Source organism: Cervus canadensis, chromosome 18 (genome assembly GCF_019320065.1).
Source record: "Cervus canadensis isolate Bull #8, Minnesota chromosome 18, ASM1932006v1, whole genome shotgun sequence".
Classification (NCBI taxonomy): domain Eukaryota; kingdom Metazoa; phylum Chordata; class Mammalia; order Artiodactyla; family Cervidae; genus Cervus; species Cervus canadensis.
In genome coordinates, this window is record NC_057403.1 from 38085408 (window position 1) to 38105483 (window position 20076).

General features: G+C 52.9%; 2 protein-coding genes across 4 annotated transcripts in view; one reads left to right on the forward strand and one right to left on the reverse strand.

Moving 5' to 3' along the window:
• The window catches only part of CMTM4 (CKLF like MARVEL transmembrane domain containing 4), a 71060-nt gene extending 62479 nt beyond the window's left edge, over positions 1 to 8581 (forward strand). The window contains exon 4 of the mRNA XM_043436565.1: positions 1038 to 8581. Coding sequence (XP_043292500.1) covers positions 1038 to 1202 — 165 coding nt within the window. The 3' untranslated portion in view covers positions 1203 to 8581. The remainder of the gene's footprint in view (positions 1 to 1037) is intronic.
• Positions 8582 to 9164: 583 nt separating this feature from the next.
• CMTM3 (CKLF like MARVEL transmembrane domain containing 3) lies at positions 9165 to 18087 on the reverse strand. Of its 3 annotated transcripts, none has more exons than XM_043436566.1 (6): positions 18069 to 18087; positions 17553 to 17796; positions 13805 to 13960; positions 12723 to 12818; positions 12210 to 12330; positions 9165 to 10310 (listed from the first exon to the last, which is right to left on the reverse strand). In XM_043436566.1, exons 2-6 carry the CDS (start codon positions 17697 to 17699, stop codon positions 10282 to 10284), a joined length of 549 nt encoding a protein of 182 aa, XP_043292501.1. In that variant the 5' UTR covers positions 17700 to 17796; positions 18069 to 18087; the 3' UTR covers positions 9165 to 10281. The 3 variants fall into 3 exon arrangements, with proteins under 3 accessions (XP_043292501.1, XP_043292503.1, XP_043292504.1); XM_043436568.1 differs by lacking the exon at positions 18069 to 18087 and adding an exon at positions 17999 to 18014; XM_043436569.1 differs by lacking the exon at positions 18069 to 18087 and adding an exon at positions 17990 to 18005.
• Positions 18088 to 20076: the final 1989 nt, after the last annotated feature.

Genomic DNA, 20076 nt, shown 5'->3' on the forward strand with positions numbered 1-20076 from the left:
CTCAAGAGGTCAAAACAAGGCTGGTCCATACACTTTCTGTGCCTTGTTCCTCTGTCCCCTGGGCTTGTGTCCTATTGCTTCTCCTTTAGCTTCTCCTTTGCTAATGATGTCGCTGGGCCAGTGGAGGCCCCGGTTCCTTCAGTGCTGTGGTTCTTAAAGTGTGGTCCCTGCAACGGCAGCATCACCCGGGAGTTTGTTGGAGATGACGTTCTCAGCCTTCCCCAGAGCTGCCGAATTGGCAGTGCGTTTTAACAAGCTCTCAGATGCACACTGTGGCTTGGGTACCCCTGTTTCAGTCTGCCCAGCGGAGCCCTGGATGTCTGAAAGGGCTGTTGCTTTTAAGGGCCTTCCCTGCCAGGGTGGGGCGTTCATGAAGAAGATGCAGCCTGGACACCACATGGCAGCCAGCACAGTAGGGGGTGGGGGCGGAGGATGGGACCAGGTAATGTAAGACTGTCTCTCTGTGCTCTGCCTTTCTTTATTGTTTGGTATTTACAAAGAATATGCAGCACTTTTATAACTGAGAGGATGGTTAAAAGGTTTAGTGAGAATACTAAACTATGAGCTCTCCAAGGTATCACTCAATAGGTTCATCAGTCATTATCTAATCATTAAAACACCACCACTTTTCACTCTCAAGCTGTCCCCCCAGAGCTGCCCACATGAGAGGCAGTGGGGCTGGGGGGCTAAGATATGGAATGCTGGGCCTTGTGGCTTGATTTGGGGTCACACTTGAGACCCTGATTTTTCATCTCATGGTGTTTTGTCTACATGGTATTTCTCCCGGGGACCAGTGTCATGAAGGTCTGTAAAAGAGGCCCTTCTGTGATCTTTTTTTCCTTGTAGATCCAGAATACTTCGAAAGAGACCTGAGGCTGCCTTTCTGTGGGTCACACGACTATGAACTTGGCCAGGGTCTGACATTTGGACAGTTAGTGGGGCTGGGTGTTGGGGTTACAGCCAGGAGAGGCTAACGCACCTTGCCCACTGTAAGCTGCCCAGGGGCCCCGCGGACTAACCCGGCTTGTGTCTTGTAGATATTCGGCTTCTTGGCAACAGCGGCCTACGCGGTGAACACGTTCCTGGCTGTGCAGAAGTGGAGGGTCAGCCTCCGGCAGCAGAGCGCCAACGACTACATCCGCGCTCGTACTGAGTCCAGAGACGTGGACAGCAGGCCCGAGATCCAGCGCCTGGACACGTGAGGACGCACTGGAGTCTTCTTCCCTCTGGTCCTCGTGCCCGTCCTTTCAATCAAGTTTTTCTTTTCCTCATCACATCAGATTATCATGTGACTAAGTCGAATTTTGTCCTCCTTGGTAACAGTTCATTCTGGGAAAGGGCTTTCACGGTGGCCCTGATGGTGGTTGCAGGAGGCAGGGGACCCTGTGCCCAGCCTTGCACACAGAGGTGGTGGGAGGGGCCTCTCCCCTCCCCCCCGTCCTCTGGTTTGGTGGTCGTGGGAGCCAGTGTCCTCGCGGGCCGCCGTGTCCACTTCACTGTCCCTGAGCACAGGCTTCGCGGCTGACTCTGAGCCACCCCCACATGTGTATTCATGATGGGTCAGGACTTTGGATTAAATGGGGGCTGCTAGGAGGGGAAAAAACAAATATCAAGGAGTGAAACTTTATGGTTGGAACGGTGGGTCAGCAGTGATTTCTGGGCAACCCCCATAGAGGCCCTGGATGTGCTTTAGTCTTGCTGCCAGGATGCCCCTCTCCCCATTGTTTTCCATGCCTGGGGGCACCGGGACCCCAGCACGAGCATGGAAAGCCGGGTGTGACACCAAGGGTCTCGGCGGTGGGTGTGCCCGCCGGGTGCTTTGCTGGCTCTGGGCTTCATGGAGGTGGGGGAGGCTGGCAGCCTCTTGGCTGGGCTGCACTGCTGACCTTCAGGAGGTCACCATCTGTTTCCTACCCTGCTGAGTTGTCCCTGGAATCATCTTCCTGAATCCCAGAGGCTCCTCCAAGAAAACGGGGACCATCTTGTTTTCCAGTTTCCTACCTTCCCTGAATACGCGGAGGCTGGACTGCAGATTTTCTGTCATCTTACCTTCTCAGATAAAAGCCACAGAAGAAATACAGTCTGTTCCACCAGCCTGGACCCTTGCCCACTTGCTGGCCTCACAGACCACAGATGGGGACACACCTCTGTTTCAAGGGTGTGTCTTGATTTTCAAGGCAAGCCTGAGAAGAGTTCTAGAGTGAATTCTGAGTGGCTCTGTCTAGGATTTGGAAACTACTTGAATCTGCACCGCGACACCCCCTTTCACCGATGTTTTGGAGGGCGACGACCCTGTACCTCAGGGTCATAACTATGAGCGTCGATCTTCAAGGCTGTCAGGGAACATTCTAGTTACGTAAGGTGTTGTATGAATTCTCGATAAAGTGGAGATTATTGTGGTGACTAAGTTACACAAGCCCCCGCGATGCTGTAGTTTTTTGTTTTTTTCTGTTGGAGACTAATTGTTCCTCTTACAGAAAATTTGTTTTTACCTGTCGGGTTTTCACTCTTTGAACTGTCCTTAATGTTTACAGACCTCTCTCTAGCTCTAATAAGTTTGTGTTTCGCCCTCACCAAGGAAAAGAACGCTCACTGCTGGTGGGAAGATTTTGCATTAATGAGGAGAGTCCCCAGGATCTTGTGCTAGTGAGCGCTTACAGCTTCAGCAGCAGGCATGAGAGAGGGGGTCTGGGGGAGCAGAGCCTGTGTGAGGCTGGCATTGCCTTCTGCAGAGCGGAGCAGTGTACAATTCCCTGCACGGGTGGCTTCGTCAGGAAGCACTGCTTGGCTGGGGACCCTGCAGGAAATGGTACTGTGCCGTCTCTGAAGGGTCGGGGTTAGGGCTCCCTGAACCGAACATCCTATACAACTCAAGTTCTGCTGAAGTTCCTTTCTGGGGTCGTGAACCAGGCCACCTGTTCAAGCCCCTGGTCTGCTCAGAGACCCAGCTTGTCTGGGGGTAACTGACCTCCCACTGTCCCTGCCTAGGGCAGCCAGGCCTGGTCACGGCGGGTCTGACTGAGCCCTCTTCCCATGGATGTTGTGAGGCAGTACAAACCAGGCTTCACAAACCTCATACCTATTATGTATAGTGACTTTCGAGGAGATTATGACATCTGGATTTTATCTGTTCATTTTATATATTTATTTTGCATTTGTGGAGTGTGTATGCTTCGTCAAAATGGGGCTTCTTGCTCTCTGAGAGTTCCATTTAAAAACAGGGTTACAAAGACTCAGCCTTGCATCAGATGGGGCCCACTTGGAAGGACCACCCTGAACTTTATCAGAAATCTCCCTCTGGGATTCATGTTACTTGGCCTCAATAAAAAGCTGCCTTTGAAGTGAGATTGGAAAAAAGAAGACTCTTCAGGCGAGGGTTGTTGCCCAAATTTTTCCAAGTCACTTCAATAAAACCAGTTTATCATCTGGTTGAAAGGAGTCTGTTGGTATCCTGAGAATGTGTTGTCAGCTGCAAGGAACAGTTCTGAAGCCCACTGAAGTTGTACACACTGACAGATGATAAAAAGTGGTGACACCTTGTGCCATAGACCACTTAGGAATTAATTTACATCTTAGTGTTAGAGTCTTGGAATTATTTATGTCCCTGTAACTATTTAATGTCCTCTGTGCCATGAGGCTCTCCCATGGTTTTTGTAAATATATTTCTTTATATTTAATTAGCCCCCAGTATAGCCAAAAGTGACCAGATATGCTGATTGGCGTACTATAGAGTCATAAGTCTTGTCATGTGGTGAGAAGGAAGGAAGGAATATGGTTGTCTAGTGTGAATGGAAAGACACTTGCATTTTCTTTATGTTGTTTCTGTGTACGAACAAGACAATCTAGATTTGGGGAGGCTTCAAAGAGCTTTTTTTTTTTTTTTTGCAAATTGAAATAAGCTTATTTTTGCATTTAATAGTTGTAATATGGACCAGTGTCAGTTTGGTTTGGGGAATTTTTAAGATTGAGGCAATCTTAGTGTTTTTTAATTTTCTGGTGGGATGGTGTTGGCATTCACAGTTGATGCCCAACTTGTATATGTTTGAATTTGTTCCTGGAGACTGGATGGTTGAAACCCTCAAGCATTTGGTGGAACCTCTGGTGGTTTTAGATGGATGCAAACACTGACGTCTTCAGAGAAAGTTTATCCTGGCATCGATCTGGTTGATGTGGTATTTTTTCTTTTCTCTGATTCTCCTTTAGCCTCCCTTCACATTGCCGAAGACATGGGAAGGGGGGGTGGGGTACCTTAGCCCTTTCATACAGAGAGATTCCAGTCATGAGAGCCTAAAGATACTTGTCAGCTCTATATAAAGCCGGGGAAGGCACAGGCAGTTACAGATTAAAACCTCATAGCAGAAGTTCTATTTGAAGTAAAGGAAACAGATTTTCACCCTGCAGCAAGTCATTCAAGAGAGACTACCTTTGCCCACAGAAAGGCAAGAATGTTGACGCCTGCCCAGTCCCAATATCCATGTCTTCCTTAGCAGCTTGAACCAAAGTGCCAACGTGGATGGAGCCCAGGCTGGCCGCAGGGAAGCTGGGGACCCAGTCTGGTTCTGGGGGCTCGGCTTTGGGACGTGGATGTCAGCCCCTACCCTTTGGACACCATCACTGTCCCTTGGCTAAAGGCTCATTCCTGTGGGCAGGCATGGGGTGCATCTGACCCCACCCCATGTCAGAGGCTTCTTGAGAGAGCTTGGTGACTCAGTTGAAAACATTCCTAGTCTTTTAAAGTTTGCAGTTTCATTCTCCTTTCTTTGAGGCTTTCTGAGTGACTCAGTCTTGGCTTGAGCCACAGGCAGCCTCTGAGGAGATAAAGCACTAACTCTGGTCTGCACATGTATGTGAATTCCTGCTTGCAGCAAATGACCCTTGAATCCCCCCTCCATGTGTCATGTGTGTGGCCCACGCTCACCTTTTCTCATAGACTCACCTGCTGTTTGGGAAGGAACCCCTCGCCTCTCCATGTGTTTAAGAGGTGGACCAAGTTCCTCATCTCAGGCTGTGCAAGATTTTCTGTGGGCTGTTCCTAGAATCTGCCCTAACAGAGTGTGGAGACAACGCGTGGCCACTTTAGTGATTCTGGGAGGCAGTGATGATGTAAGTGGGTCCCGGTGTGCCACCCATGTTCCAAACAAAGCAACCATGAAGTCTTTGTGCCCAGGCCCGATAGTCATTTTCTCCACATGTGGTTTACAGGAAAACGTGACACTAAGCAGATAGCAAAAGGCAAAAACAACTCAGCTGAGGGCTGCTTCTAAATTGATTGTCTCAACCACATAAAAAATTGCTTCCTGCTCTAGTGACTGCCGTTAGCAAGTGAGATCTCCAGACACGTTTCTAGCTCCTGGTGAAGTGTGCAGAACCCAGGGGCTCTCTAATTTCATCAGCACCCACTCCCAGGACCAGCTCAGTGACAGCTGATGAGGAGGGAGCAGGGGCGGGCCTGAGAGGTGAGAGGAGGGAGGAGGAGGCCCAGACCGTCTGCTGTGGGCCTGTCGAGAGCGCTGGACACAGTTACCCACCCAGGCTGTAGTTGGTTAACTACCTTCCTGTCCTCTTTGGAAAAGCAAGGTCTTGTACTCTGGAACCCACTTGAGAGCAGGAACCGAATGTTGGGACCAGCGTGCCTGGGCACTGCTGGTCTCTTTGTGTGAGTTTGGGAACTCACAGGTGTGGACAGGTGATTCAGATTCTGATCTGGGGCCCCCCTTGAGGGGACACAGACCTAACACCGCCTGCCTCGAGCCGTGTAAACCTTCCTGGCTCTTTGTAAAACCTCCCATTTCTTCTTTCCTCAGAAGATATAGCTGAAATTGTAACTGTCTGGTTGAGAAGGTAATTGGAAATCTTTGTGACTCTTTACATTTATTTAGAAACTGTTTCTGCCCTCAATATTTGTTAGATCTAGAATAATTTTTTTTCTCAGTTTAATGTTTATTTAGCTTTTCTTCATATCAGTAAATGGCATTTATATACTTATAGGCTTGAAACTCCCTTTTTTGGTTTAGATTATATTCTCTTTTCATTTGGATGTAATTTCTCAGCCTTGGGGATTTATTTTTTCCTTTCTTGTTTTTACTATTCTATAAACATTAAAAAAAATTACCCACCAGCCCGCTGAGTCTAAATCAGTGGCAGTTTGCCTAACATTTAGTTTATGGATCCTTGAATCATGTATCTTTTTCACAGGGTTAGTTTGTTGTCTAGTTTTTATTCCAAGACTTCAGTCTGGGTGACGTGCTATCTGGACAGCCTGGCGTGTCGTGTCTCCTTTGGGATGCATTCTACACAGGGCCGAGAGCCTTCATGAAGGGGTTAATAGCCTGGACTCTAGTGAGCTACATCAGAACTTTCATTTAGAGTAGGACCTTGTCTCAAATGACCTTAATCGGCTTTGCTGGCAGGATTAGGGTGAGGCCTGAAGTTTCTTTTCACCATTGCGCCTCAGAAGAGAGAACACGTGACACAATTGATTTGACGAGGATTCAGTAATAATCTGAAACTATCCAATTTGAGTCATCTTGGGAGGATGCTGCTGAAACCCAGTAGGAGGCGCCCATTTTATCAGGACAGCCACCCGAAGGAACGGTCAGGAAGCGAGGACGGCATGGGAGCCTGGTGCCCAGGCAGGCAGGGCCGTGTCTGGCTGCTTCCCTTTGTGGCCCATTTTGCTTTCCTGCCTTTTCCAGAATCGACTTTGCAAGTTTCAGGACTTTGCTCTTCTCTCTGCAGATGTGAGAAGGCAGATACTCGGGGCTTGGAGGGAAAACTGACTGGTCCAAGGCCTCCTGGGGGAGCTCAAGGGTGGGACGCATGTGCACCGCCCCAATCCCCCCAGGACTGGCCCAGGTCCAAGGCCTCACCCCGCTCCCAGCTCTGTCACTCGTTTGAAAACGAGTTTTCAAACCCTGCCTCATGATGAAACTGATGTATGTGGATAAAACCAATGCTTTTCCTAAGCAATAAGAGAACGCTAGGGGGCGAAACTATTTGTATATGTTGAAATTTGTAGGGGTTCAGGAACCCGTGGCAAAAACACTTAGCTATTTATTACAAGTATGACTGTATTTTTTTCTTTTCCCAAAGTAGGTAATTATGTCTTTGTATATTTTAAGACAAATAATAATCACTTCACCTTTGGTGCCTTCCGTGTGTCAGTCACATAAACACTCCCGTCAATCATGGAATTGGAAAAAGATGTACATTTGGTTAAACAAGATAACACTATTTTTGTAGCATGATTTTAGATTGTGTCCTTTTAATATTGCTTTCAGCAATGCTAGTTTTGAGGTTCGGTCATTTTCCCTTTAAAACTTCATTATGTATTTTAAAAAAGAAAAAAAAAAATCCAACCCCTCAGCTTTCCCTGTCTCTTCTCTGCTGCTTTCTCCCCAACATCTTGTTTCCGCTTAAACAGTCTGAGAGTAAGAGTATATTTCTGTGAAATAGTTATTAATCAGTATAACTGCATTTGGCCTTTTTTTTTACCCACTTGCTACTTCTGAACAGCCACTGCTCACCTCAAATGGTAAGAGGAAAGTGGTTCCATGAGAACAGAACAGATCATTCTCGGTGCTCTGACTTCCCCTTCTTTGGGTCTGAAATGGTGACAAGCCCTTTCCCGGTTGCTGCCTGTCTTCCAGATCCGCTCAGGCCATCCTCCTCCTTGGCCACCAGCTTCCCTCTGCCCGTGTGAGACGTCCTGGGGCAGGAGTGGGAGTGGGGACTCTGCTGGTCTCGGGTTCATCTTCCACTCGGATCTCTGATTGGTTCACGGATGCCCTGGATAGGTTCCATGGCCCTTTCTGGTTTCTGGCCCAAACATACTAGATTCCGTGCTATGACGAACTTGATGAAGACACGGATGACCTTTTGCTTTCCCGCCCCTGCAGGACTGAGTTATGTCTGGTCAAGAGAAATCTTGAGGAAACTAGCTGAGCCCATTTAAAATGAAGGAATGGATTTATTGAAACATAAATTTTATTTTTTTTCCGCTTTGAAGGGTCAGACAGAATGTGTCATTGTTTTGTAACAAAGGAAGACAAGTCAGATGGCTGATAATTCCCATGTGACTACTCTGGTACTTGGCCCAGTGGTACTTGGGGGAGGGGCAATGTTAATTTAATAACTACTACACTTTGCTTCTTAAAAAGTCTTATTTCCTTTATCAGTGTAGATGCAGCTGTGGGGTGAGCTGAGGTGATGTGTGTTCAGCAAACTTCAGTTTATGCTATTGGTCGGTCTGAGCTCCCATCTTGGCTTCTGAGGCTGGTGTGGGCACCACCCAGCTCCCACCAGCCCCAGATTTGACTATCCATTCAGAGTGGTTTGGGGGCCCCAGAGCCTTCGCTCCTGTTGGTTTATTCCTGACAGCCTACAGAGCCTCACACTGCCCTCAGTTTTCCCCCTTTCTTTCTTTTGAAGGACCAATTCTTTCACGGTACTTGTCCTGATTGTTTTCATAGTGTTCAAATCTGTATTTTTGTATGTAGAGGGAAATAATTTTCTCAACACTAATCGCTAATAAATATTGTCATGAAGGAGTTCTTGTTTAATAAACGGACGTGTAAAAACGGTATCGTCTCTTTCTTCACTCTGCCTTGCTCCCGCCCCTTCAAAGGCTGTGGCCCAGTTCCTGAAACAGGCCTGTGAGTTGGGGGCCAAACAGCCACAGTGGGAGGTGAGGACACTTTGGTATTGCTGTTGACTGGTGGCTTGGCCAGGGCTGGCAAAGTGGAGCCACCCCCGGCAGCCCGTCGGCTTTTCCAGGTTCTACTTTCATACGTGTTTTCAGAACACGTTACATATTGTGCAAAAAGCTGGGGCAGGGTGCCTTGATCCTTCCCATCACCTGGGCCAAGACACTGACTCACTGTGGGACCGTTAGCTTGATGCGAGAAGCTGAGACCCCGGGCCTCTCGTGGAGACCTGAGCAAGTCACCGAAGCTTCCGTCAGATTCCTGGACTACGAGAGGATCATGTGAGGAGTAAAGAGCCCACACGAAGATGCCTGGCCGGGAGCAAGTGCGTGGGCATCGCTGCTGTAACCTGCAGACGCAGGATCCACGTGGTGCGTGGGACCACCCTCTGCTGATGCATCACACCTGACAGCGTTGCTCTGGGTGTGTAAGGTTTTTATCAAACACACACACTCCAAGCAGGAAGTCAGTCTGGTTTAATCCATGATGGCTTTTTTCAGGATAGGAGATTCACATGCAAGAGAAGAAGAAAAAGACTACAAATGCCCAAAACATGGGTCCAGAACTTTGGCTCATTCACAAGGTCTCTTGGGTCACAGGAAATGCCACTGAAGAAGCTGCTTTTGTGTTTAAAAAAAAAAATCATACATAAAGTTACAAAATCCTACTGAAGATATATGCACAGCATAAGGTCCTTAGGTGAACACAGAAGGCACGTCTCACCCCTCATGGGTCAGGTGTCCAGAAGTACATTGTCCTGAGGGCCTGGGAGCCACTCACCTGCCGACGGCCCTGGGGAAAGAGAGGGTTGGGCTGGGCCTGCCCAGCTGTCCAGGCGCTCTCGCTGCCACTTGTCACTTGGAGCCCTCAATCTTCTGGACCTGGTGAGCTAGCCTACAAGCTTTGCTTTGAAAGAGTCATACATCCAGAATAGGCAGGTCACCTGAAGTCATGGTCAGGGTCTCCAAAAGTGTGGGGTGGGCAATGGGACCTACTCTCTACTAGGTCACAGGGTAAAGGCTAGTTTTCTCCCTGCTTCAAGAATGAAGAGGGAACTGGTGTTCCTTGAACACAAGAATTTTTGGAAGGATCATTCTTGACAAAGTGCCTGGCGTGAGGCAGGGGCCCCAGCCGCAGACGGAAACCACTGGGGCCCAGGGCTTGGCCCTGTGGCAGTCTTTATCTTGCTTCTCTCCCCCACACCCGCCACAGCATGAAGGGCCCCCTGTGATGGGGTAACAAGGCTCTATCTGCTCTGTCCCCCGTGCTTATTTTTGGCAGAGAGGTTAAAGGGCTTAAGGTTGCGGGGGCAGAAATGAGAAAGGGCGGAATATTCACAATGCTCTCACAGCAGAGAGGCTGGCAGTGCTAAGCCAAGGGGTGCCACTGTGAATATGGGGCTCAGGAATGTAGCCTGGGGCTGTAAGGAGGCCTGCTCCGTCAGCAGCTCCCACTGCTGCTCGAGAAATCACTGCCTCCCTCCCCACACGCTTCCCTGGCCACACTCTGGCCGGCCTGGTCAAAAGGTGCGGGAGTGGAGGCCTGCGTGGCTCAGGTGCCAGGGCAGGGCAGGTCTTCAGTCGGAGTCAGAGTCGGAATTCTCTTCTGAAAGGAAAGCAGAGAGGACGCTTGGCAGGAGTTCTGGGGCCAGTGGTACTGAGAGCCGACTCCGGGGAGGCGCTGTCAGCTGGAACCCTGGGCTCAGGCCACAACAGCTGGTGGTGGTGTCCGCTTGGTGTGGGGACTATGAGTGCCTGGGACCCTCTAGGCTGCAGCAGAAGGGAGGCGGGGAACCCAGATGCCCCTTCCTCTGGGGCCCCAGGCCCTCCCAAATCTGCCTGGCTGTTCTCACTGCAGGTGGCAGGCTTGTATCTCTGCGCTCCGCCCCCCGCCGCCGCCCCCCAGCCTGCAGTGGGGCTGGCTGTTGTCCGAGAAACTAAAACATACTGGAAAAGCAGGAAGCTTGTTTTTAGCCATTTCAGTTTCCCCTGCCCCAGAAGTTTCAATGTCACCTGCCTGGGACAGCAGGCCCTCAGTGGAAAGATGCCCCGCGAAACCCCCCTTGTCTCTGTCCAGCCCCATGTCACTGCTGATCCTCACAGGGCATGACCACCTGTTCCAGAGAAGCACCTCACCTGGATGGGGCACCTGCCCTTTACAATCTGTGGTCCTCACTCCCCCGTCCCATTTATTTTGCCCGCACACTCCTACACATCTATCAAAACCCAGCTCTAGAGTCACCTCCACAGCCTCCAAGCTGGCCCGTAGGAGGGGTGCTCCCTCAGCTGCTTCATCCCCCGCTGTGAGCTCTCGTTTTGCTGTTATAGTTGACGTCCACTTGGGTTCCTCCTGCTCCCTGTTTGTGCCATGTTTGTACACCACCACTCTGTCTCTGGGTCTGATTCCTGCCCTCTCAATTCCCTGAGGGCAGGCAGTTAGCCTGCCCATCTGCACATCCCTAGGGCCCAGCACACGGCAGCCTCAGCAGGTGTTTGGGTCAACAGATGCTGACAGAAGGGCTGGGAGGGATCAGGGACACCAGGCTTGGGGGGAGGAGTTGGGCTGAGCCAAACATCCGATTTACTCACTTGCAAGGAGCTGACATCTGTCTGTCCATTTAAAGCCTGCCTGGGGGTTTGGAGAGGGACGGGCAGGTGAACAGCTTGGGCCCTCCATCCCAGATGGGCTCCTGGGCTTCCCTGCATTTCTGTGTTGGAGCCTCTCCAGGTCCCGCCCCTCTGGGCAGGGACCTCTACCTCCTCTGATGGCCTCCCCGGGCAGGAAAGCCCCAGGCTGTGGCTGAGGAAGCCCTGAGAGATCACAATCTCCCAACTGGCTTGGTCCCTCTGGGCATGTCCCTCAAGGGCCCCCCTGTGCTGCACATGCACCCCAAGGATGTGACGTGTTGGTATGGCTGCTGTTGCGGATGGAAAAACCAGCCATCCAGCTTGCAGGGTTTTTCTTTCTTTTTAAGTTAGGTAATGGCACAACAGCCATTCTGAGCTGAAGGATGGCTGGAGGTGGCCAGAAAGTCTGTGGCACTTTTCCCTGAATATAAAAAATATCCATCCTTGGATAAAACAAGCCCAAGCTGCCCTGTATTTGCCTGGGTGCTGTGGATAAGAGCTTGGCTTGCTGGTCTTTAAGCTGGGGGGCAGGCAAGACTGGAGACTGGGGGGCTACTCTGGGACTGGTGGCCATTCTGCAGCCCAGTGGACAGAGTCCAGGAGTGGTGTCATGAGGCGAGGACGTGCCGGGGTGCCCTCAGCATGCCCTTCCTGGAGAGGCTGAAGCCCCAGAGGGGACCAGTTTTATCATCAGTGCCACATGAAGAGATATTAGAACCAGGCTGTGAACACACTTCCTGCCCGTGAGGAGAGAGGAAATGCTCTTACTCCAGCCTTAAACTAGCCAAGTGCCCCCAAGGGAGGGCAGGGTCCCCACAGCGACCGTTCCAGGTGACGAGCCCAGTTCGCTGGTGGAACCCACAGGGTGGCCACCCACCTTCTGCCTTGTCAGCTGTGGTCTCGTGTGCGGAGTCCCCTTGTTTGAGGAATTTGGCCACATCGTTAAAGATCAGGTAGAAGTCAATGGCAAACACGATGGTGGCAAAGAATCCAAACACCTGGGGGAGACAGGGGCGGGGCAGATGGCGCGTGTCAGCAGGAGCGGGGGGCCTGGGAATGGGGAAGGCTGCCCCGGGCAGCTGCCGCCCTGTCCCCATAGCCTGTCTTCATCTGCTTGGATAAGCAGCTCAGAATGGCGAGCACAGACCCCTCCCGTTAATGACAGATAGGAAATCAAGCTGTTCATTTGGTTTGGCCAACAGCCTTTCCAAATTCTGGGCAAAGGAAGTCTTTAACCAGAGGACTATGGCGTTGCTGAGATCCATGATGAAAGGCCAAGGTACCTCAGCAGAAGTAGACTGTGCCCAAGGAGCTAGAAGGGGAACCCACTTAGGAGTGGGGTGAACGTGAGTGGGGAACCCCCCTTCCCAGAGGTTGGGGAGCAACTCACCCCGGCTGCTTTGGAAGCCCCATCTGGGTATTTGGCCACAGCTGTGATGGAGATGGCGAAGTAGATGAGGGCTGCCGTGACACAGCGAAGGAAGTCCTGGGGAGACAGGGGTGCAGTCGCACGGCTGTGAGCTCCCTGGCGTGGGGCACACAGCATGGGAAGGCAGCCGTGGGGAGCTGAGGCAGGGGAGAGGGGCTCAGAAGGGCAGTGTGTGCCAAGGACAGGGCTGGAATCCCACTGTCAGATCCAGGACATAGGCGGGGCCCCCAAACCAGCATCCATGCACTCCACCTTCCAGGCCCCACCTGAACGCCCTGGTCCTCCTCCAACCTCTACTCCTGCCCTGTTCAGGTGCTCCCTGCCTGCCCTTCTCTGACAGGTGGACAACAGGGTATGGACCAGGCTGCAGCCCACCCTGGGGCCTGGCCCAGATGCAGATCGCCCCATCTGGTGGGGAGCGAGAAGTTGGAAACCTTGTCACCCGCTCCCTCTGGCTCTCCAACAGTGAGATCTGGTCACCGGCCTTGCTATGCCACATGCTTGTGGCAGATCCATTTTTGTACCATGGTTTGCACCTACTGATCCCTAAAATGGAGACAGGGGAGAAAGCTGCAGACCAGGGTTCAAGTGTTTCAAGTGTACCTTTGCTGTCCCTTCTGACTCATTTCATACAGCAAAGTCCAGGGTGGGTTTCTGGGCCTTCCCAGGTGATAAAGTGAGTTGCCAGATGGCTGAGATCTGGGGGAGCCCTGCAAGTCCTCAGTTAACTGGCCCTGCCCCTTATGGAAATGGCTAGAATTCCTGCGGACGAGGCTCATTCCGAAAGGCCCAGCTGGGAGCACCAGCGCCACCTGATGGCCAAGGGTGACAATGCCACCTGGGTTCACAGCCTCACAGAGGGACCCTGGAGGCCCAGGAGGCGGGCAACCTGCTCTGGGTCCCCTGGCTGCTGCATTGTGAGGCCTGGATCATTCAAGGCCAGACCTACCCAACAGGTTCCAACTAGCTCCAAATGGCCTCCAGTGACTTGAAGGGAGTGTGAGGGCCAGCCAACCCCTTCCTCCTGGGGCCCCAGCCCTCACCATCATGGGCCAGCACAAGCCCTGCCACTTGTCGTTCAGCTGCATGGCATCAGCAAAGAGGAAGCAGAGGGCCAGCAGGAACTCCAGCAGGGGCGCCGTGAGGAAGGCAGATGCTGAGGATGCCACATAGCAGACGAAGATGATGAACGAGAGACCCTGGGAGACGAGGGAGGGAGAGGTCAGGGGCTGTGCACAGCCCCACCCTGCAGGCAGGAAGGGAGGTGGCTCCAGCAGGGAGTGACCTGCCCAGTTCTGCAGCCGCAGGATTAGAACCCACACGGTGCTGCCCCAGTGCCTCTGGGCATGGCCCTGCACCCAGACTCAGGCTAGCTCCCAGCCAGGACCCAATGAGGAAGCCCCAGCCTCTCACGGCGTCCAGTCCCCCTGAAGGCCACCTCCCCGCCACCCACCTCTGAGGCTCTGTGGCAGAATCCACCCAACCCAGATGGTGCTCCACAGGAGAGAATAAAACCTATGCCCTCTCAAAGGCAGTCAACTAAGCAAGAGCCAGTTTCAGAAAATTACACCCAAAACTCAAGATCTGTTTTTCAATGAATGAAGAATTTACATGAAAAACAGGACACAAATCTGGCACTTTAGTTAATAATATGCCTGCTGAAGTATTCAACAGTTGAAACGTACCAATGTCTGCAATTTACTTTGGATGCACCAAAAATAAAACGGATTGGACTCCTCTGGTGGTACAGTGGGTAAGAATCTGCCTGCCAATGCAGGGGACACTGGTTCTACCCCCGGTCCAGGAAGACTCCACATGTCAAGGAGCAACTGAGCCTGTGTGTGCTGCAACTACTGAAGCCCATGCACCAACAGCCTGTGCTCCAGCAACAAGCAAAACCACAATAAGAAGCCCATGCACCGCAATGAAGAGTAGCCTCTGCTCACCACAACTAGAGAAAGCCGGCGAGCAGCAACAAAGCCCCAGTGCAACCAAAAATAAATTATAAAAAATTTAAGAAAGTGGACTTATGGACAGAGAGATATGTGAGAGGGGCTTCCCTGATAGCTCGGTTGGTAAAGAATCCACCTGAAATGCAGGAGACCCCAGTTCGATTCCTAGGTCAGGAAGATCTGCTGGAGAAGGGATGGATAGGCTACCCACTAGAGTATTCTTGGGCTTCCCTTGTGGTTCAGCTGGTAAAGAATCTGCCTGCAATGTGGGAGATCTGGGTTCGATCCCTACGTTGGGAAGATCCCCTGGAGAAGGTAACAGCTACCCACTCCAGTATTCTGGCCTGGAGAATGCCATGGACTGTATAGTCCATGGGGTTGCAAAGAGTCAGCCAGGTAGCAAAGAGATATGAGAGAAAATAAGTAGCAAATAAGGCAACGTGTTACCAACTGTATAATTGGTGGGCATATGTTTTTGCTGTATATTTTCAAATTTTCATAATAAGGAAAAAACATCCAGAGGGAGAGGGAGTGGTAACACTGACACTGCATGCCCTGCTGCATCACTGGTCCAGCCTTTGTGAAAGGAGGGGCAAGGTGTCATGAGGAACTGACTGAGAATGAGATGTTCGCTGCAGCCTTTGCAACTGGTGCTGGAGGATGCTGAGGCCTGTCAGCTCTGCAGACCATGCACTGGGAAGTGCAGACGGGGTTGATGGGGCTGTTCACAGGGCCAGGGCCTGACGAGGCTTGTGAGAGCTCCTCACTGCCACCCGTGCACCCAGTGCCGTTGTTCACAGCCCACTTTGCAGGTGAGAAGAGTGAGGTTCAGAGAGATGAAGTGGCTCGCTCAGTGTCATACAGCTAATAAAAGGGCATCAGAATTTGAACTCTGGTCTGGCTGACTCCACGTGTGGAGTTCTTAAGCAATCCTGCTCCGTGGTTGCTGGCTCTTTTCCATCCTGCTTTCGGTCACTCTGGCTGGCTTTGAGCACATCCATGGCTGAGTAGCTCAGAGCGGGGCCTGGGGGGCTCGGTAGGGATGACACCCAGATGCCCCTCAGGGGGCACCATGGTGACTTCAGACGAAAGCTGCGGAACATGGGCGTCTGCTCTGAGCATGACAATGGAGGTAGCTGAGCCCAGCTTGAACAGATGGGAAACTAAGGCACAGAGATGTGCTGAGAGGCTGCTGGGGCCTCCCAAGAACACAAGGCCACGGGACTCCGGCCCAACCCTATCCTCTACTTCCTGTGCCAAAGGCTGTTATCTGTGGCCCTCATTTTCCTTTCCCCTCCCCCCAGAGCCTGATTCTGGGGATCCCCCTTTTGATTCTGTTCCTCATTCCCTGGATTCCTGGTGGCAACTTCCTCCTCCTTCCTGCCCATGTCAGCCTCCCACTTGCTTGGGCCTGGGGGCAGCCGGAGGTGACCTGAGGAGGCAGGAGTGATCTCAACTGGCTCCCCTTGCCTCTTCAGTGCCCATCCCTCATCCGTCCTTCCTCCCCTCTTCATCCACCTGGACCTAGGATCTTGGTGCCCAGTTTTGCCAAGGGCCTCCTCTACGCTCTGGCCACCCGTCCTCACCCATGAGGAGGGTCTGAGCCGGGTGTGTTTGGGGTCCCCTCAGTGGGCCGTGGACTCAAGGCTTCTCTCCACAAATGTGGCTCCTATCAGTCTGCAAAGTGGCCAACCAGGAGGTGACTCCCAGCAGTGTGAGCTGAGTCCACGATTGGGGTGCCTCATGTGGGGAGTTGGACAGGTGCTGGCCTTGTGACCTCTGAGCTGACCCCAGAGGCAGAGGAGGTGGTAGGACCGACGCCTGCCATCTGCCCCCTGAGAGCCCAAAGGAGAGGTGGGGACAGAGTCCTCCTCCCTCTGATCCCTCCTGTTCTCAACCATGCTGTCACCTGACTCGCAACTGATCTAGGTCAAATCCCCTAGACGCTGGGACCTCAGCTTTCCCATCTGCAAAGTGGGAATAATGACAGGGGTTATCAAACTGCTGGAGATCTAAGTAACAAGTGTGTCTGTCTCATCCCGCCTCCCCGCTAGGCGTCTTCCTTCTCTCCCCTCCACGGAGGCCCAGATCCAACCCCCAACCCCACAGGCCGACAGTGCGAGGGGTTTTCAGAGTGTTCCAAAGACAAAGGGCTGACGGGCCTGGGTGTGGGGTGCGGGAAGAAGGAAGGAGCTCAGCGAGGGTGGGACGTCTGGGGCTGGGTCCCAACGCGGGCGGGCAAGGGGCGGGGGATGAAGTCATCTCCCCCGGCCGCCCCTCCGCAGTCTGGGTGGGGGTAGGCTCCTGCGCGCCCCCCAACCTTGTGGCCCGGGCCGCACCCAATCCCGGGGGGTCCCCCCTCCCGGCTGGCGGGACTCCACTCTGGCTTCCACCCAGCAACTCGAGGCCAGGACGGTCCTCCCTGCGCCCGAGGAAGTGAGCCAAGGAGCAGTGGGCCCACCCTGGGTCGCAAAGGGCCGATGCCTCCCGGACCCCGCCGGGGCGTGGCGGGAGGTTTTGCGGAGCGGGGTGCCCGTGAGGGAGGCCTGAAGATGCGGGGACGCAGCTCGTCCCAGGGGCCCAGAGAGGGCGGAGGCGCCGGAGGTCACACAGCGCCGGGCTGGGCTCCCCGGGGTCCGGCCGCCGAGTCGGTGAGCCCCCTCCCCGGTCTCCCCTGCGGCCCCCGCATCGCCTGCGACCGGCGCGCGGCTCAGCTTCAACGAGCCCATCCCAAACGGGAGAAGTTTGCCCAACTCAGCCTAACTCTGCGGGGCTGCAGGCGGGGGCGGCCGCCGGGGGCTGGGCTCCGCCTGGAGGGGGCCGTGGGCGCCGCACTCACCGTCTCCGCCAGCAGGAGGCGGCCTTTGAGCGAGCAGAGGAAGTCGCGCGCCGGCAGGAGGGCGCGGAGCCCGGGAAGGGCCGCGCTGGGCTGGGAGCTGCCCGCGGGCTCGGGGTCCGGGTCGGGCTCCGGGTCTGGGGGCCACATGGCGGCGGCGGCGGCGGCCGATGCTGAGGCTCGGCCTCGCTCCCTCTCACCCTCGCTCCCTCTCACCCTGCGCTCCGGAGGGAAGCGGAAACCCCGACTGTGCGGAAGGAGAGCGGGGCCAGACTCGCAGGGCGCGGGGGCGCATCCCTGCCGCTCCGCCCCCGCCCCGCCCCTCCTCCCTTCCTGTGCGCTCCTCGCCTCCTCGCCTGCAGCCGTCCTCCCTGAGTCCTGCCCCCTCCTCTCTTCTCTCCCCTCTTCCGCCCGCCTTCCTCCTCCTCCGCCCCTCCTACCCCTCGGACCTCGGCTGCCCGCACTCCTGCAGCCCGCGCTGGCCGGGGGCTTACTCAGAACCCCGCCTTCTCCCCTCACCCCTGTCCTGGCGGCCGGAGACCTTCTTACTGCCGCCCCCAACACTCCGTCGGAGCTCTGAAACCACCCCTCCTTGCCCAGAAGATTGTCGGCTTTCGCTATCTCCCGTCTAACTTCCTGCCCATGCGTGCTGGGGACCCAGGAACTTAGGCCTTCAAAGAGCGAGACTACTGTCTTGTCTTCCTGCGGCTTTGACCCCCGCGGTCAGCTCCCTGCCCCACTCCCTCTCTCTGTCCGCTGGCCACCCCACCCCTCTTTGGCCTGCCCAACCTCCTGGAGTTTCTTCCTTGGCTGCCCCAGCCCTGGATTCGGCACCCCACCCCACCCCCACCCCCGCCCCAACGCATCTTCATCCTGGGAGGACTCCCATACTTAGACCTCGGAGCCCCAGCCCCTACACAACACACACACATGTCTCCATGGAGTTCAGTGTGACCAAAATCCCGCCCAAGACATTCTTAATGCGCCTGAGCCTCTGCAATGGGCTGTGCCAATTGCCCTTCTACCCCTAAGAGCCAGTGACCCGCCCATCTTCACCTCCTAAAGCTTTCTTGTGTCTCTGTCCACGTCTTAACCACTACAGCCTCCACTAGACTTGAGACAACTCCTGTCTCCTTCCTGGACTGTTGTGAGGGTGTCTTTTCTTTTCTTTTTTACTTTTTTGGCGTGTGGGATCTTAGTTCCACACCCAGGGATTAAACCCGCACCGCCTGCATTGGAAAACAGTCTTAACAGCTGGACCACCAGGGAAGTCCTGTGAGGGTGCCTTATAGGGGGCCTCTCTGCTTCCTCTCTTCGGAGACAGAGGGATGCTTAAGTCATCCATGACAGTTGCTTCCATGTCCTCACCTGCAAAGACCTTGATAGCTTCCCATCTTGCTTGTGGTCTTGGTATAGAGTTAAAACAGCCCCTTGCTACGCTTTCCTCTGTCTCTCCCACCTGTAGAGCTGATTATCTCCTCCATGCTACTTCTTGCAAAGGAATCTTTGTAAATGCTGACCCCTCTGCCTGGAATCAGATAACAAAGAAGAGAAATGTTATCTGATTAACTCTTTATTCTTCTGTGATCATAACCACATTGTCACTGTCTCAAAGGAGACTTCCGGACCTTCCCAGCTAGGTAAGAGTCATTGAGTCATTTATTTATTCATTCCACACCAGTGCTAGAAGCCCAAGAGGCAGGGAAACCCCAGATTTGTTTGAGGGGGCAGGGTGGGTGGGTAAAGGTATCCAGAGAATCCTGAGTAAGATGATTCTTGGTAATAAACGAGTGGCTGGTTCAAAGAGCAGCCGAGCAGCCAATCAGCCTGTGTGGAAGAAAGGACTGAGCTAAGAGCTGGGGGGAGAAGATGAATCAGACAAGAGGAGGAGCCAGACTGTAGAAGACCAGGCCTTGGGGTTTAGATTTTCTCTGGGAGGTGGTCAGGTGAAGATTAGAATAGAGGATGACCTGGTTCTGATCTGTGTTAATTAAACACTACTCAACACTAACTCAGTAAGAAGAAGACAATCCAATTTAAAGAATGGGCCAAAGACTTGAACAGACAATTCAACAAAGGTATGTGAACATCCAAGAAGCACATGAAAAGATGTCCAATATCATTAGACATCTTGGAATGTGAATTAAAGCCACAATGAGATCACATTGTATTATACACCCATCAAAATGGCTTTGTAAAAGGGGATGCTGCTATTTAAGTGCTGGTGAGGATGTGGACCAGCTGGAACTCTCAGACACAGATAAGGGTGGAAGTTGTTACCCCCACTTTGGAAGACAGCTTGACAGTTTCTTAAAAAGTTAAACAGAGGAATGGATACAGAAGATGTGGTACATATATACAGTGGAATACTACTCAGCCATAAAAAGAATGAAATAATGCCATTTGTAGCAACATGGATGGACCCACAAATTATCACACTGAACAAAGTAAGAAAGAGAAAGACAAATATCTTATGATATCACTTATATGTGGAGTCTAAAATATGGCAGAAATGAACTTATTTATG

Bases quoted from the DNA above. Each gene is read 5' to 3' on its own strand.
- CMTM3 (XM_043436566.1), bottom strand. From the start codon at position 17,699: ATGTGGCCCCCAGACCCGGAGCCCGACCCGGACCCCGAGCCCGCGGGC. The intron at 13,961-17,552 runs GTGAGTGCGGCG...CTCGTCTCCCAG, and splicing joins GCCTCCTGCTGGCGGAGACG to GGTCTCTCGTTCATCATCTT. The intron at 10,311-12,209 runs GTGGGTGGCCAC...CTTTCCTTTCAG, and splicing joins CACAGCTGACAAGGCAGAAG to AAGAGAATTCCGACTCTGAC.